Source organism: Grampus griseus (assembly GCF_964374135.1).
Source record: "Grampus griseus genome assembly, chromosome: 13".
Lineage (NCBI taxonomy): Eukaryota > Metazoa > Chordata > Mammalia > Artiodactyla > Delphinidae > Grampus > Grampus griseus.
The window spans coordinates 36981302-36999878 of NC_139007.1; the positions used below are offsets into that span (position 1 = coordinate 36981302).

Here is an 18577-nt window from a genome sequence, read left to right on the forward strand (position 1 = left end):
AAACAGCCAGCTCTATGCTGTCTTAATGAAGCTTCTGCCTTCATATACAAGAGACTGTATGTATTAAGACAGTGAAACAGAGAGCCATCAGGTGCAGACAAGAAAAAAGCGGAAGGTGTATCAGATGGAATCAGGAGCGGTAATAATAGCTAATAATAAAGGTTAACATTTAACGGGACTTCCCTGGTGGCACAGTGGTTAAGAATCCGCCTGCCAATGCAGGGGACATGGGTTCAAGCCCTGGTCCGGGAAGATCCCACATGCCATGAGCAACTAAGCCCATGTGCCACAACTACTGAGTCTGTGCTCTAGAGCCCACGAGCCACAACTACTGAGCCCGTGTGCCACAAGTACTGAAGCCTGCGCACCTAGAGCCCGTGCTCCACAACAAGAGAAGCCACCGCAATGAGAAGCCCACACGCCGCAACGAAGAGTAGCCCCTGCTTACTGCAACTAGAGAAAGCCCTCACGCAGCAAAGACCCAACGCACCAAAAATAAATAAATAAATTTTAAAAATAAATAAAGGCTAACATTTAATAAGAACGTCTTGGGTACCAGGCATTGTGCCAAGTTCTTCACATGGGTGGATTATCTCATTTAATCCTTACAACATACAGTAAGGGAGATACACCATTAGCCTCATTTCTCAGGTGAAGATGTTGAGGCTTAGTGACGCTAAGTAACTTGCACGGGGCTACACAGCTACCAAGTGGAGGCCAGAATTTGTACCCCGTCAGTACGTGACTCCAGAGCCCTGCTTGCAGCCACTGTGCTGTGCTGGCTCCTTGAGAAAAGAAACTGGCTAGGAGGAAACCAAATTCCAGAAGCCCCAGGCGCCTGCTTGCTCCCACCAACCAAGACTCTCCCCCTACCTTCAATGTCTTAGAGCCCACGGTGACGCCTGTCTGCAACATGCCATCCGCTATGCCCAACCGGTCCATGTTCAGGAGGAAAGGAGTCACCAAAGTCACATACGTGGCTCCTGACCACTTCTTGAGAAAATTTAGAGCCCATGTTTCGGTGGATCCACCAACACTGTCGAGAATAAAATCAAACCTGGAGAGAAAGAATCAAATCAAAACATCCTGGTCAGCCTTTATCCAGGGCTCCAAGCCGCCTTCACTCCCAGCGCCGGTTAGCTACAGGGTTTGTTTCCGTGACAGCTCGCAGACAGCAGGGGGTGGATGCCCGGACAAAGGAGGAAAGGGCACACCCACTTACTGGATCTCTGGGTTTTCTCCACCGTAAGTCAATGCCATTTTTTTAAATCATAAAATCATATTATTTTCAAATACTTTAAGAATGACTTAAACAAGTGGTTTTCAACCGAGGGTGATTTTGGCCCCCAGGAGACATATAAGGCAATGTCTAGAGACATTTTTAGTTGTGACCATTGGGGGAGGCGGTGGGAAGGGGGTACTGGCATCTAGAGGCCAGGGATGATGATAAACATCCTACAACGCACAGAACAGCCCCTCACAACAAAAAATTATCCAGCCCAAAATGTCAGTAGTTGAGAAACTAAGGTTGCCAAGGCTGAGAAACCCTGACTCAAGCTTTATAGAAAACTGCAAAGTTATCCATCCAATGTGAGGTCAAAGTACTCTTTCGTTCACATGAATACTTGAGAGAAAAGTGTATTAGGTTTTGACCCACACAAGTCATTTGCTTGCATTCCCTCCACAATCAGAACTGCTTGTAGAAGCATCCTCTTCACCTTATGGAATTTTCTTCTTTTGGTTTCATGCACATAAACACAAAGCAAAAGAGAAATCAACAGCCTGCTCTCAGTCTTCAGCTCTGCTCTAACATGCCAAAAAAATGCAGTCATGATGGAATGCACAGGAACTGACAGATATTCAGCTCCTTAAATCTAACCTAAAACTGCTATAATCGCTACATTCTACTTAAAGGGGATAAAACCCAATGAAGCTTTAAAATACTTTAGAAAATAAAGATCTGTTTAGAGAATGCATGCTTACATATTAAGCAAATTAACAGAGGAACTCCTTTTTGGTAAGTCCCTTTTCCCTCCTAAGTTCGTCTGGATGAACGTCAAAGCTTCTAAAACCAGCTTTGGCCAACTTTGTGGCTCTTGAGTTCTTTCATGGGACTAAAGAAGGGCAAATAAAAATTAAAAGATATGAAGTGCAGGAGAATGACCTTACTAGATGGCTATTCTCATTAGAAAAGAACAGAAAAATTCTTCTTCATGAGTTTACGTTTCTGCTTAAGTTTCTACTTTTAAGTTCCTATTTCATTCCCAAATTTTGGATAAACAAACACAATGGCACTTAATTTAGATAAAACTTAAGGGCAGCCTGGTATTACAGAACTGGCACTGCCTGCAAAAAGAAGTCCAGAGACCAGGCTCTAGACCCAGCTCTCCCACCAATGATTAAGTGGCATGACCCTGAGCATGAAAAAAACTCCTAAATCCTCTGCCCCTTATTTTCTCGACTATAATGCCATAGAGAAGGACTGAAGGATTTCAAAGCCCTTTCCTGCTGTAAAATCCTAGGATTCAAATCCAAGAGGCTGCTGTTTGGAAGGAGGAACACATTTATTCTAGGTGGATTAAGAGGCCAACCTCCAGGCAGAAGTTACAAAGATCAATTTTAACTAAAGCGATCATTAAAAAAAACAATAGCCTGCATTTGTGAGCTGGTGAGGTCCCCTGACTGGACAAGAGCAAACAGAAGGGGCAAGGCCGCCGGGCGGAGACTCGGAGGAAGAGAGTGAGGTGCAGGGTGGGAGGCTAGCCTGGGTGCGCTCTCGCCTTCACCCGTCAGGGTCTCTATTCTCTGGCAAAAGGTTCCAGACATGCAAAAAACTCAAGGTGGATGGGGGGAAAGGGTGGGCCTTGGCCTGTCTCTGCTGCTATTCCTAGAAGCAGCAGACGAGAGATGACTGACCGAAACTACCACTATCTGGAAGCCTCGGTCCTGCCACACAGGCAGGGATCTCCTCAAGGGACAGCGTTAGTCCTCAAATGTGCCGTAGAGCGTGTTCCTGCCACGGGGGCTTTACATTGGGTGTTAGCTCCACCTGGAACAAGTGCTCCTCTCCTAGATTCCCTCGACAAGTCATTAAACAAATAGTGACTGTAGGTCACTACACCATCCTGGGGTGGAGGGGGACACAGCAGGGAACAAGACCCCTGCCCCCAACAAAAAGAAGTCCTATCCTCCTGGCTTGCTCCCGAAGCCTCTGCCCAAATGCCTCACTTAGAGGCATTCTTCAACCACACCATCGCAAACAGCCTCCTCCTTCTAAAACAGCCTTTCTTTCCCCCTTTCGCTGCATCAGTGTTCTTGAGAGCACTAACCACTAGAATACAAGCCCACGAAAGGGGGCAATGTGTCTTGTTCGCCACTGTGTCTTAGCCTGTGCTTAGAACACTGCCGAGCAGGAAGGGACATTCCATAAAGAGCTCCAGGACGATGAGTGGCCGGCTGCTCCTGGCTGTACAGCCAAATATCTACTGTTGGGAGTTGGGGTGCTGGCTGAGAGTTTGGGCTGTGTCAGATAGGGGCTCCCTTTGTCTCCTTTTTTTTTTAACGCATGAAAATATACTTCTACTTAAAGTGGGCAAGAATAATTAGCTTCTGAAAACTAATTTAAAAAAGGAAAAATCCTTGAAATAGAAGCAGTAAAACAGCTTTCCAAATACTCCTCAGGCACGCTCTCCGCTGCAGCTTTGCCTGGGCTGGGTGAAGACCAGATTCCTAAGCACCTCCGTCCCTGCCCGAGCCACAGTCAGGAGGGACAGGGCCTGAGAGAATTCCTGAATCCGCTCTCACTTGGTACACTCCGTCAGACCACAGCCTGGCATTCAGACGCACCGAGAACATCCACGGAGTCCCATTACTGATATCTATACTGCCTTTGCTTCTCTGAAACCCTCATTATGAAGCCAAAACACTAATCATGTATTTCACGTACTGCTCTATGTTCTTCTTGTGGCGTCAAATGCCCCTGGAGGGAATACACTTCCAATTTTGCCTTCGGACCTATTACACACGAGCAATAAAAGGAAGTTAACTTAAAAATTAGCAAAAGGGGGCTTCCCTAGTGGCGCAGTGGTTGGGAGTCCGCCTGCCGATGCAGGGGACGCGGGTTCGTGCCCCGGTCCGGGAAGATCCCACATGCCGTGGAGCGGCTGGGCCCGTGAGCCATGGCCGCTGAGCCTGCGCGTCCAGAGCCTGTGCTCCACGGCAGGGGAGGCCACAGCAGTGGGAGGCCCGCGTGCCGCAAAAAAAAAAAAAAAAAAAAAATTAGCAAAAGGCTAGGTAGGAAAAATGTCTTCCTCAGTACAAATTTCATTCCACAATCATGCTGTATTAACATCTGGAGTTAAAACAGAAACCAACCTAAATAACCTCTGGAGACATGGAGTGTTTTCGTAGATTCTTGTCTAAGACTCCAACCTGACAGTAAGGCCACCCAACCATCTCAGGCTTGCATTATCAGCTGTCTTTGTTCCCACCTTCCCAATATGAACATTGTTTGAATACATACGGCTTTAAATATTTCAACTGCTCTTCCATATTTCCGGATTTGTAATCAATTACATCATCTGCCCCGAGCTTCCTTACAAGTTCACTGGCATCCTGAGAGCAGACTGCTGTCACGTGAGCATCCCACGCTTTCATTACCTGCCCAAAAAAGGAAAAAAAGGGGGGGAGGGGAGTAGAAAAACTGAATTAAATAAAAAATAGTTGGCACCATGTATACATACATCAGGTTAATCTCCAGACAATTCTAAGTGCTCTGTCTTAACAAGAGCTACAGGAAGCTATCTGCCAGAGACTAGTAAAATGATTAAACTTTTGTTCACTAAGAAAAATCCAAGAAATAGATCTCATTTTCCGTGGACGAGACAGTTAGTCGCCTTGCTGTCATGAAGTTATAACCAATCCAATTATAGAAGGGCTCAGTGCCTCACCAGCATCAGAAAAGACAGGAGTTGACGGCCTTAAGCTCAGCATTTTCAATGATGACAAAGGAAAATGGGGGAAAAAAAATCATGTCCTCAGAAGATGAATATTTAAAATGCGCCCAAAACATAAAAACGCAACATCTCTTCATTTGCATCTCCAGTAAGTGTTAGTATAATCTTGAGTCAGACAACTGGGTAATCAGGTACTGGGTAATAAATGAAAGGTGCTCTTAAAAAGAGGGGAAGAAGGGGCTTCCCTGGTGGTCCAGTGGTAAAGAATCCATCTTGCAATGCAGGGGACACGGGTTTGATCCCTGGTTGGAGAACTAGCAATCCATGTGCCGCAGGGCAACTAGGCCCGCGCACAACTGCTGAGTTCGTACACCTCAACAAGAGAGCCCGTGAGCCGCAAACTGAGGAACACACGCGCCACAACTAGAGAGAGAAAACCCACAAGCCACAACTAGAGAGAGGCCCACAAGCCACAACTAGAGAGAGGCCCACACGCCACAACTAGAGAGAAGCCCGCGCTCTGCAAGTAAGACCCACCACAGCCAAAAAAAAAAAAAAGAGGGGAAGAAAACATGGCCATTTTACTTTTTTTTTTTTTTTTTGCGGTACGCGGGCCTCTCACTGTTGTGGCCTCTCCCGTTGTGGAGCACAGGCTCCGGACGCGCAGGCTCAGCAGCCATGGCTCATGGGCCCAGCCGCTCTGCGGCATGTGGGAACTTCCCGGACCGGGGCACGAACCCGTGTCCCCTGCATCAGCAGGCGGACTCTCAACGACTGCGCCACCAGGGAAGCCCCATTTTACTTTTAAAACATGCATCAGGTCCTCTCCTTTGGAGTAAAAAGACCTAAATAAATGGTTTGGAGGATTTAAAATGCAGATACCTTATATTTTAAAAATAATATATTTTAAAATAACTAGACTTAAAAAAAAAGGATTCAGAATTAAGTATCCAGAAAGCATCATGCTCCAAAATTACTACAGTTCCTTTCTATAATGACAATTTGATAGAATTAAAAGGGGGCCATCAGCAGCAGAATTTGAGAACAGTTACTTGAAGTTCACTGAGAAATTTTCAAATGGGCAGTTATAGGTCATAACAAATCAGCTGTTTTCTCACTCCTGTCCTCAATACCAATTCCTGAACTTCCCTAATATAAGTTGCAGAGGTTCACTAGAATATACGAGATCTGTGTTTGTTCTGTTCACTACTGAATCCCCATTCTGTGGTACACACAGATGCTGGAGATCTGTTAAAAACAAAAAACAATAAAGGATTGAAAAACTACTCACAATCTACCTCTCACTTTTAAAAATACTGACCAAGGAATATGCCCTGGAAATCTGAGGGGAATTAAAACATTTAGGGACTGACATGATATATGATAGTTTAAGTTTATGGGCCACAAACAGAGACACTTGAGTATAATGACATGTTGCCTTCAACAGCAAGTCCCAAACTAAATTCAAATATGTGAAGAATACAATCCAAGATAACCATCCAGTATCTGTATAAAAAAAGAAACTGTCAAGGAAAAAGGAAATTGTGTTCTAGCCACCTACATTTGTGTTTTCCTTAAACAGTATTAAATCCTCAGGAGGAATCTGTCGTATCTTGAAACAGTTCAATGAATTTTTTTTCCAAATTTCTAGATTTTCCTCTCCCACTTAGATCTAATATCTTTGCACACTACTAAAAGCTTTTAAAACAGCTTTAGTTGTTTTACTATTTTATGTAAACGAAAACACAAGTGTAAGAGACGTCCGTAAGGCAGACACCACTCAGACAGAGACAGCAAGCTGGCTGCCACTCCAAAAGCTCTTCCCTGTGCCCGGTCCCCACACAAGTCACCGTTACCCTGATATTTATAGTAATCACCTCCTTGCATTAAAAAAAAAAAAAGGTTTTATCACCCATATATGCATTCCCTAGATACCATAGTTTAGTCTTACCTACCTACCTATCGATTTATTTGACTGTGCTGGGTCTTAATTGCAGCACTCAGGATCTTCGTTGCAATATGTGGGATCTAGTTCCCTGACCAGGGATCAAACCGGGCCCCCTGCATTGGGAGTGCGGAGTCTTAGCCACTGGACCACCAGGGAAGTCCCTATCCCCTTCACTTTCTTAAAATTTATCTGTGAAAGAATCTAGGCCATGTGACCTGCAGAGTTTTTTCCACTGGAAACTCTGGAATTTCTGACTGCACACCTGGGACAGTTCTACCTGTTACTCTGTCTCTTCTGTTTCAATCCATTTAGCAAGACTATGAATAGTGTCTGGCAAAATTATAGGATGCATAGCATATCTGGTTGTTGCCCTTTTTATTATCTCAGTGGCTGTCTATTGGCGGTTGTAAAATGGTGATATTCTCTCTCCTTTTTTCATTTAGTAGTTGGAATACTTTTATAAAGAAACACCTCTCCTCATATATTAGTTTACTCAGGTGTACAGTTCCTATAGAAAAGGCCAATAATTTTTTCCTTTTTTCAGTTTATAAAATAATAAATTGGTTTCCTATCATCTTCCAAAAGTGACCACTTTTTAAAAAATATCATCATGAACTCATGGATTTAAACATAGTTGAAGGATTTCAATTCACTGTAATTATCATTATGATTACTGAATCTCAAATTGTCTTCTTTGACGATCTTTGGGAGTTTCTTCAAGTTGGCTCCCGAGTCTTTTTGACATGGCTCAACTAGTCTTTACTAACTTCCTTGCTATTAATATATTCTAGGCTCATTCTCGTACATTTTGCGCCCTAGATCTGGAATCTGCCGTTTCTCCAAGGCGCTGCATTTTTTTGTGTGTAAGCAATGATATTTCAAGAGACAGCTTTACATACGTACATATACAAAATATCTCTTGAGTTCAGATTGATACTTCCAATTCAAATTCCAGACTGTCAAGCTTTTACTTAACCTCTTTTCTGTTACATCTGTATCTCCTTTCCTCCACTCCTAAAACCCTGGTTGTCAAAGACAAAGGGGATGACAGAATTAAAATATGCCATAAATACCCAACTGTTCCACTGTATATTACAACATAACAGTCTCTGAATAATAGTACTAATATCACTACCAATATGATTAATGAAAGGATTCAAATAATTTTAATATATGCTCTCTGTTCCTCCGTTTTTTTTTGTTTTTTTTTTTTTCGGTACGCGGGCCTCTCACTGTTGTGGCCTCTCCCGTTGCGGAGCACAGGCTCCGGACGCACAGGCCCAGCGGCCATGGCTCACGGGCCCAGCCGCTCCGCGGCATGTGGGATCTTCCCGGACCGGGGCACGAACCCGTGTCCCCTGCATTGGCAGGCGGACTCTCAACCACTGTGCCACCAGGGAAGCCCTGTTCCTCCGCTTTTTAAAAACAGCTGTACTGTTTACCTTGTCAGAGCATACGGCTGTTACACACTATACTCTCTTTTTCTAAGCCCTCATTTAGTTTTAGTTCTACAGATAACTTTATATTTAACATTTACCACCAGTCCTTGGTTCGATGTCTCTCTGGCCATTTTAGTTTTCAGAAGCTCATTTTCTAGTAGATTTCTCAGAAAGGGATCAGAAGAACATATTCCCCAAGTTCTTGCATGTTATTCACAGTTCATATGTGCCCTTTAGCGTTTGGAGCCCAGTTTTGCTGTATATAAAATGCTTAGCATATTCCTTCTCGAGTGTCTTAAATATGTTACTCCATCCCTGCTGCCTCCACTAGCATTAAAGCACTGCTGTCAAAAAGTCTGCTGATAATTGAATTTTACTTACATGTCACATGCTCTTTTATTTAAAAAGTAACATTTTTTTCTTAAAAAAACAACAACTGGTGTATAAAGCAGAAACGAACACACTATTGTAAAGCAATTATACTATTTTTTTTTAAAAAAAAAAAAGAATCGGTCCCAAAAGGGAAATGTGAAGGCAGTACTATGGAGAAACTTCCTCTACTTAACCACTTGACTCAATTCTAGATCATAAAGACCAAGTGTGACTTTAATTATCTTTCTTTCCAAGTCCCTTTCATTATATCCTCTGTCAGCCTTGGTTTTCTCATTTGTGAAATAAGAATAGTAATGCCCACCTTATAGTTTTGTCAGAGGATTAGACATTAAAATAATTAAATGCAACCAGGATATTGTATCTAGCATCTAGTGTGTACTCAATAAAACTACTTTCCTCCCCGTGTAAAACAAACAAACAACAAGCAAAAAACCTGGTGGCGCAGCAGTTAAGAATCCGCCTGCCAATGCAGGGGACACGGGTTCGAGCCCTGGTCTGCGAAGATCCCACAGGCCACAGAGCAACTAAGCCCGTGAGCCACAACTACTGAGCCCACACACCACAACTACTGAAGCCCACGCACCCTAGAGCCCGTGCTCTGCAACAAGAGAAGCCACCGCAATGAGAAGCCCGTGCAACAAAGAGTAGCCCCAGCTCACCGCAACTAGAGAGAGCCCGCACGCAGCAATGAAGACCCAACACAGCCAAAAAAAAAAAAAAGAAAAAAAAAATGTCCCAAGGTTTTTTTTGTTTGTTTCTGCTTTTTCTTTAAGTGCCAGTAATTTTACTAGAGTTCCCCTGGATATTGCTCATTCTGGGTCCATGTTCTTAGATAAGTGCTTTGGTTATTTAATACGTAGTTTCAAATCATTTAACTTCAGGAAAGCAGGGAAGTTTCTTGAATTACTGATTTTAGTATTTGTTCTATCCCCTTGTTTAGGTTTTCTTCTTCAGAAACTCCTATTATCCATACAGCAATCTTCGTTCCTGTCTTCAATATGTGACACTTTCTCTGAATCTGTTTTTATCTCTTCCCTTCTTTCGTAATTTACAATTTTTCCTGTTTACACGTTCTGTTTCTATCAGGCCAGCATTATGTGTTGTGTTTGTTATTGAGTTCCTTCTAGTTTAGTCTTCATTGCTAAATAATTTTTTTTACTTTTTTTTGAGTTTTCCAATTATGATTTATTTCGTTCTTTCATGCTCTCTATCGTATTTTTTTAGATATATTAATTTGTTTATTTTTAATTTATTTATTTATTTTTGGCTGCATTGGGTCTTTGTTGCTGTGCAGGCTTTCTTTAGTTGCGACGAGCGGGGGCTACTCTTCATTGCCATGCGCAGGCCGCTCATTGCGGTGGCTTCTCTTGTTGTGGAGCACAGGCACTAGGCGCACAGGCTTCAGTAGTTGTGGCGCACAGACTCAGTAGTTGTGGCTCATGGGCTCTAGAGCGCAGGCTCAGTAGTTGTGGCGCACGGATTTAGTTGCTCTGTGGCATATAGGATCTTCCTGGACCAGGGCTCGAACCTTCTTAACCACTGCAATACCAGGGAAGCCCTCTATCGTATTTTTTAATTGTTTTTTTAGCTTGTTTTTGAAATTGCAGGTTTCATTTTGATGTTTTCCAATGTGTTTTGTCTGTAGATATATTATTCTACCTTGATATTTATCTATTACTCAACTGTTTAATCTTATTAAAATATGTTCATTGTGAAACATAACACACAAAGTGCATGGAATATAAATGTACAGCTTAACAAATTATTATAAAGCAAATACTATTTTAAGCATCACTCAAGATTAAGAACTAGATTAATCTAGTTCCATCCCTGCTGCCTCCACTAGCATTAAAGCACTGCTGTCAAAAAGTCTGCTGATAATTGAATTTTACTTACATGTCACATATTTTATGGCTAAATAATATTGCTTTGTGTATACATACATACATACACACACACACATCTCCTTAAGCCAGTCATTCAATTGCGGCTTTGATTTGCATTTCCCTAATGACTAATGATGTTGAACATCTTTCCATCGACTTAGTATCCATTTTTATATCTTCTTTGAAGAAATGTCTATTCAAGTCCTTTGTTGATTTTTTAACTGGATTGTCTTTTTGTTGTTGAGTTGTGAGAGTTCTCTACATATTCCGGATACCATACCTTTATTAGATAAGTGATTTGTAAATATCTGCTCCCATTCTGTGTGTTGTCTTTTTACTTTCTTGATAGTATCCTTTGATGCACAAAAGTTTTGAATTTAATCAAGTCCAATTCATCTAATTTTTTCTTCTTTTGCTTGTGCTTTTGCTGTCATCTCTAAGAATCTATTGCCAAATCCAATGTATGAAGATTTACTCCTATGTTTCCTTCTAAGAGTTTTATGGTTTTAGCTCTTACATTTAGGTCTTTAACCCCGTTTGAATTAGTTTTCACATATGACATGAGGTAGAGGTCCAACTTCATCCTTTTGCATGTGCATCTAGTTGCCCCAGTACCATTCACTGAAAAGACTATTCTTTCCCCTGTTTAATGGTCTTGCCACCCAGGTAAAAAATCAATTGGCCACTGGGACTTCCCTGGTGGTCCAGTGGTTAAGAATCTGTGCTTCCACTGCAGCGGGGCACGGGTTGGATCCCTGGTTGGGGAACTAAGATCCTACATGCCGCATGGTGTGGCCAAAAATAAAATAAAATAAACCTTTAAAAAGTAAATCAACTGACCATAGGTTCATTTTTGGATGCTCTATTCTGTTCCACTGATCTATATATCTATCTTTATGCCAGTACCACTGTTTTGATTACTGTAGTTTTGTAAGTAAGTTTTAAATTAGAAAGTGTGAGTCCTCCAATTTTGTTCTTTTTCAAGATGGTTTGGCAGTTTGGGGTCCCTTGCAATTCCATATGCATTTTAGGTTCAGCTTTTTGCCCATTTATGCAAAAAAAAGGCAGCTGCCGTTTTGATAAGACTGCACTGAATCTGTAGATCACTTTGGGGGAGTATTGTCGTTTCTATACAGCATTTTGGCTATTGCATTTCTACATATATTTTAGAACCAGCTTATCAATTTCTACAGAATTGCAAACTTCCATCCACTTTCACTGCCCATGGTCTTCCTCCTTAAAAACTTTCCTACATTTGTTACATAGGCCAGCCAGAAACTCACTCATATATTAAACCACTGGAAAGGTTAACACTTCCTTCTACATTAGAAAATTTCCTTCTTAGAAGAGCAAGCTGAAATCACAATGAATGTAATTTCTCTCACCTTTCAAGGAAAAATAGTTCACAATATATAAATTTATAAATTCATGAAAATAATAATCTTCCTATTCACAAGATAAAGAAATTGTCTTACCTGTATAGCAAAAGTACCAACTCCGCCTGAAGCACCCAAGATTAAAACACTGCAATGCAAAAATACTATAACTAATGAAAATATTAAGCCAACATAACTGGATAAACAAACAAGACGTTTTCAACATGTAACTGGCTCAAAGATAATCCCCAAAGCAAACAAAATCGTTCAGCTTCCCAAGATTCTACTACACAAGGATTTTTTACGTTCACCAAGAACCTATAAGTGCTTAAAGTTAGACATGCTATGAACTCTTTGCCAAGAATACAATATACCAAAAATACCAATGATTTGTATTTTTTAAAGTAGCTCAGATGCTGCTTGGTAACATCTGTCTTACAATTTTTCTGGGCTTAAATTACCACAGCTTTCTCTATAAGGGGGAGCTTTGGGATCCTTTTTAGTGTGTTACAGTATATTCAGTTGCTCTCTAAGAAAAATCACATTCCTGACCACATTCTTGCCAAAGTGGAATAAACGTCTTTTGTTCAGACATGTCCCATCACACTCACCAGCTTTCATAAATGGAAACCAATCTTATCTTCAATTTGGCTTCTCGTTAAGCAGATGAATCTGTTCCGTCAGCACAAACATGCTTGTGCTCCAGGCTTTTACCATGTTTCCTTACTGTATGTAGTCTTCCTGCCACTCTAGACCAAGGATGTGCAGCCTGGAGTTTGTGGATGAGTGCTGGTGAGAGCTGTGATGGTGTGAACCCTGTGAAATTGTGAACTGACTGAAATAACATGCAAAGTTTGGTGAGATCATGCATATGTGCATCGGGGAGAAGAAGGATCCAGACTTATCATCAATTTCCCAAAGAAGGCATGATTCAAAAGAAAATCACGAGTCAAGAATCACTGCTTTACATATTCTCACATTTTATTCTGAATTAAGCTAGAGCTCCAGTGAACTGCCTTCCCTAGACTGCATAGATTCAGGTCCTCAGAAAATTGTTTGTACTGAACTGCACTTTGGTGTTCTGTTACCAGTCTAGGCTGAGAGACATTATAAAAAGTGTCCGTTTGATATTTGACACTACATTAGCTAAGGAGATACTGTTGAGAGAATTCTTCCTGAGAATTCTCTTTATGAGTGCCCACAGGAAAAAAACATTTTTCTGAAGACTAAGTTGGTGGCAGTAGCTATGCTTCTATTTATCTGTCACTGCAAATTGCGTAACTGCAGGCTGTGGGTCCCTCTTTGACTTGGCTGCTGGAAAGCGCAGGGAATTCTGTCACCTATCTCAATCAGGTACACCTGGAACGTACATTCTGTCTACAATCTTAACCCTAGTTTCATTTTATTTTTTTTTTCTCTCTTACCCAAATCACAGAAGGTTGGTTGTCACCCTTTAGATCTTAGAAGTTATTAGTAATATTTGTAAGCCAGCTATTCCCTTTGTAATTACCACCAAATTACCATCAAATGTAATTAAGGCAAGTCTTTTTGAAAATGATGTTCCTTTTAGAAGTTACTTTTCGTTTCATGGAATTATAAATTGTGAAGAATAAAAGAAACTTTAAAGACCAACTCCTCCAAAATCCTTCAATTCACACATTTAATAGCTTTAATGCTTCCTAAATGGGGGCACGGTTGGGGAGGGGAGAAGCACTAAGACTGCTTCACAGATACAGCCCAAAATTAGTTCATCCATTGGATATTATACCCTCTTATTTTGGCACATTCTTATAAAATGTAACTAGTCAAACTCTCAGTTAAGTTCTTCACAATCTAATCTTTTTTGCAACTCCGACTTCCTCTACTTCTGGAACAGAACTCTCCACCTGAGCCTCCCTAGTCCCCTCACTCGGAACCCAAAGTCCCATGCACGCTGGCCCACGCCTCAGGCTCTCAAATGCCTTTCACTGCCTGCTGAGGTCTCCCTTCCCTCAAAGGCTCAAATCCCAGTTTGCCTGCGCAATACCCTAGAGATAGCCCTGAGCCTGATATCCATGTCCGCATTTGGCATTGGACACATTGTTAACTTTCATTCACATGCTTGCTGCCCAGGCCATTCTTCAAGACTCTGAGGACAGAGACCTCATATTACACCCAGCACCAGCCATACTACCCTGGGTGTAGCAGATGCCTGATCAATGTTGCTTGACTTTAAAAATCATCTAGGGACTTCCCTGGTGGCGCAGCGGTTGAGAATCCCCCTGCCAATGCAGGGGACATGGGTTCGATCCCTGGTCCGGGAAGATCCCCCATGCCACAGAGCAACTAAGCCCATGCGCCACAACTACTGAGCCTGCGCTCTAGAGCCCACAAGCCACAACTACTGAGCCTGAGTGCTGCAACTACTGAAGCCCATGTGCCTAGAGCCCGTGCTCCGCAACAAAGAGAAGCCACCGCAATGAGAAGCCTGCGCACTGCAACAAAGAGTAGTCCCCGCTCGCCACAGCTGGAGAAAGCCCGCACACAGCAACAAAGACCCAATGCAGCAAAAAAAATAATAATAATTAAATAAATAAAAATAATCGAAATCAGCATTATATCCCACAATTAACAACAATTGCTACTACCCCAAATGAGGGAATCACCTGGCTATTTGAAAGACTGCATTAAAATTTCTTCCAATAAAGAAAAGCTTGAAATGAATTTCTAATTCTCACCCTGAGAATTAAGAGGATACCAAACACAATGGCTGCTTAAGGATGCAATGGTCAGACACATCTCCAACTCATTATTGTCAATTCATAGCTTCCCCATAACTCTTGATTCAAAGCAGTCTCACTCCTCCATATGAAAAAGCAAAAATGTGTTTCTTAGCAGTTCTTGGTGGAAGAGGGAGTGGTTCTGCATTAGCAGCTTCAGTTCCTGATGGTGCCACTTGACGGCGCCCGCGAGTGCAAAACAGGCAAGGAGCAAGCCCAAAGAAGTACTACAGACAGGTCAGTTTGTGAAGCAGCCCTGGGGGCACACCATTCATTCTCTGGTCATGCAAACTCCATGTTTCGTGCAGGTTCAACCAGGGCCTGTACTTTTCTTTAAACAAAGAAAGTCCCCAAAACGGACAGCAGACAAATATATTTTTCAAGCCAGCAATAAGTCAGGTGGTCCTCATGGTTTGAAGCCCTATGGCTGAAGGAACTATTCTTGTACTCTTCAAAGCACTTTCAATACAAAGGGAAAATACTGCTGTTGCTTACCCCTTGTGGCCATTCACTTCATAGTGGGAATACTTTCTACCCTGCTTGCTATAATGGTCGTGAAATATATTCAAACTTCACCGAAGTAGTAGCCTATTTGTAGAGTGAAGAAAGGTGTACTGCTGTATCTTCTACGTATTGCTTATCGGTTTATAAAGAGTAAGGGCCCAGGAAATACTCTCTTTACAGAAAGCACTATAATTCAAAATTGCCAAGAATTTTAGTCACATTCTTCTCTTACTTCCTAAGTCCACACGCACAGCTTCTTTGGCAGTCAGTGGGAACTGCACTGTGGCAGATGTAAAAATATGAGAGAGGGCTTTCCTGGTGGTGCAGTGGTTAAGAATCCACCTGCCAATGCAGGGGACGTGGGTTCAAGTCCTGATCCGGGAAGATCCCACGTGCTGCGGAGCAACTAGTTTCCTTTCCATGACTGAGTCACTTTGTGTTTAGCATCTGGGCACCTAAGTCCTCTACAATCACATTTTTCAGTATCACAATCTTACGAGAAAAGGCATCAACACCCTAATTGCCTTACACATAAAAAATATATGAAACATACTACAAAACAGCAGGCGATCCAGAAGTAGGGAATTGCCTTTCAAATTTCTACATTCTGGCTAAGCCCCAGAAATCTCTGAATGCCAGGGCCAGATATCTAGAGACCTGGGATCTAGTCACAACTCTCTCATTAACTGAATCTCTAGGCCTCAGATTCATCAGCTATGAAATGATAATCACAGAGGTGTACTCTAGGTGTTAGTGAATGAGAACTGGCATTTTCAATCTAATTTAAGCTTATATTTAGTTTCTCCACCTTTCTAACGTAGACGTATATGACCTTCACGATTCCCCCCAGACCACATACTTGTCATGGGAAAAAAAAAGTCACAAGAGTAGAGTGCCCTTCATTAAGTCCTGATGGCTCTGAAACAAAGCTGATTCAAATATGGCTAAATCTTCCATCAGTAGAAATAAGTGGTCTTTAAAAGATAAGGATGATGCTGAAAATGTATAAACTCATCTTTTAGTTTCACACACTACTTTTAAATCTGGAGGAAAAATGGGTGAAAGATAGCAAAGCATATCATAATATGCTAAATTTATTCCCTTAAGTGAGAAATTTAATCTGAATAAGGGGAATAGAATTACAAAATAAATCAACCAAACATGACTAAGACAGCCTGGGTTTGTGTGTCCCCTTCTTCTACTCCTCCGTAATTCATGCAGACATTCCCCAATTTACAGAAGAGTTCATGTGTAAATTAGTTGTTCAGAACTTTAAACACATTTTCCCATGAAAACAAAGCTATCTATACATCTTGGCAAGATGCCCAGGGTAGCCCTTTAAAAAGGTTTAGTTAACCCATAATGGACCAAGAACCTTATACACAGTATAACGATGGTTCTGGGGGACATGTACTCAGAATTTCAACCTGGGGTACTGGGAACACATCTCCCCAAATGGGACAGGCAGTGGGAACCATTCCAAGACACTGGTTCCTTCCATCTGGTGGCAACACGAGAATGAATGAGAGAAGTAGCATGGTCAGAGGAGGTTCACCGTGGAAGTGACAGGATTCAGGAAGTACCACCTGAACATAAGGCACCTTAGCAGACTGAATATTTTAAGCTGAAGGAATTCGAGAAACAGCATGTGAGGGAAGGACCCTCTGATCTTCTCCCGTGAAGCTGGTCATAAGACCCTCGTGTGAGAGGTGTACGCCCTATACCTGGAGGAAAAGAGCACCCTATCCCCAAGATGGGACACAGTGAGGACTCCGAACGAACAGGCCTTGCTAAGTTTCCTCAGTGTACTACACTTGGCGCATATGTTTGTCCTATCACGTTTTTTTTCACGACTCTCCACTCTTCATCAAAGCTGGCATAAAAATGCTCAGGTTTAAAAATGGAAACAGGGACTTCCTTGGTGGTCCAGTGGTTAAGACTCTGTGCTTCCAGTGCAGGGGGCACGGGTTCCATCCCTGGTTGGAGAAGTAGGATCCCACATGCGGCGCGGCCAAAAAATTTAAAAAAAAAAAAGGAAACAGACTTACAGATACAGAGAGCAAATAGGTGGTTGCCAGAAGGGAAGGAGACTTGGGCAAAATAGGTGAAGGGGATTAAGAGCTAAAAACTTACGGTGAGGGCTTCCCTGGTGGCGCAGTGGTTGAGAGTCCGCCTGCTGATGCAGGGGACACGGGTTCATGCCCCGGTTCGGATAGATCCCACATGCCGCGGAGCGGCTGGGCCCGTGAGCCATGGCCGCTGAGCCTGCACGTCCGGAGCCTGTGCTCCACAACGGGAGAGGCCACGACAGTGAGAGGCCCGCGTACCGCAAAAAAAAAAAAAAAAAACTTACAGTGATAAAATAAGTCATGGGGATGTAATATACAGCATAAGGAATACAGTCGATAATACTGTAATAAGTTTGTATGGTGAAAGATGGTTACTGGACTTGTGGTGACCGTTTTGTAATACATTTGATTGTCGGATCGTGTGTCGTACACTTGAAACTAACATAATACTATATGCCAACTGTACTTCAATTAAAAAAAAAAGCTCAGGTTTAACCACTTCTTTGGGTCTTCATTTCCTTATAAAGGCTCCCATGTTGCATAAAACTGACAAACAAATAAATGTGTATGCTTTTCTCTTGCTAATTTATCTGCCTTTTGTTACCGGGGCCCCAGCCAAGACTTAAAAGAGCAGAGGAAAGATATTTTTCCTCCCCTACAGAGCCAGTGAAGCTTAAGCTTCAGTCCCTCCCACTTACACAAGGCCTGGAGAAGAGCCCCAGCAATGTATCTGAATGGACGTGTAAGCAGATAGGGTAGGGGATCCCCAAAGAAAGAGAACCAGGCCGGGCTTTCTTGACAGAAGAGAAGCCATTTTTTGGCCTAAACCATTTTGTGATATAAGCCTGGCCACAAGGCTTGCCCTTGAACAGGTCTCAGTAATTAACGATCTTAAGGGAACAAAAGAATGCAGAAATAACTCTTATCAGGCAAGAAAGTAACAATAGCAAAGATAGTATGTCAGTTGTAATGACTCCCAGTTCTGTCAATGATAAAGATTAGCCTGAAGCGCTCAACCACCAGAGGAACTGGAACCTAAGGGATGATGATGTTGCCCTTTTCTGACCCTTGTGACTTCAATCAACTAAAGGCCAAGCCCCTTCATGAATATTCATGTTCTCTTAGCTTAAAATTTACCCAATTTTGCTGTTTGGAGAGAGACTGCTTTGGGAAAGAGCCCCACCGTTCTCCTTACTTGCTGCAAATGATAATGTTACAAGTCCTTCCTTCTTATCTTTGGCGTGGTTG

General features: G+C 42.3%; 1 protein-coding gene across 1 annotated transcript in view; it reads right to left on the reverse strand.

Annotated features, from left to right (window-relative positions):
• The window catches only part of RTN4IP1 (reticulon 4 interacting protein 1), a 44364-nt gene that overhangs the window by 12709 nt on the left and 13078 nt on the right, over positions 1 to 18577 (reverse strand). The window contains exons 5-7 of the mRNA XM_082669019.1: positions 12097 to 12145; positions 4523 to 4659; positions 874 to 1057 (exon numbers count right to left, since the gene is read on the reverse strand). Of these exons, the coding sequence (XP_082525145.1) occupies positions 874 to 1057; positions 4523 to 4659; positions 12097 to 12145 (370 nt within the window). The remainder of the gene's footprint in view (positions 1 to 873; positions 1058 to 4522; positions 4660 to 12096; positions 12146 to 18577) is intronic.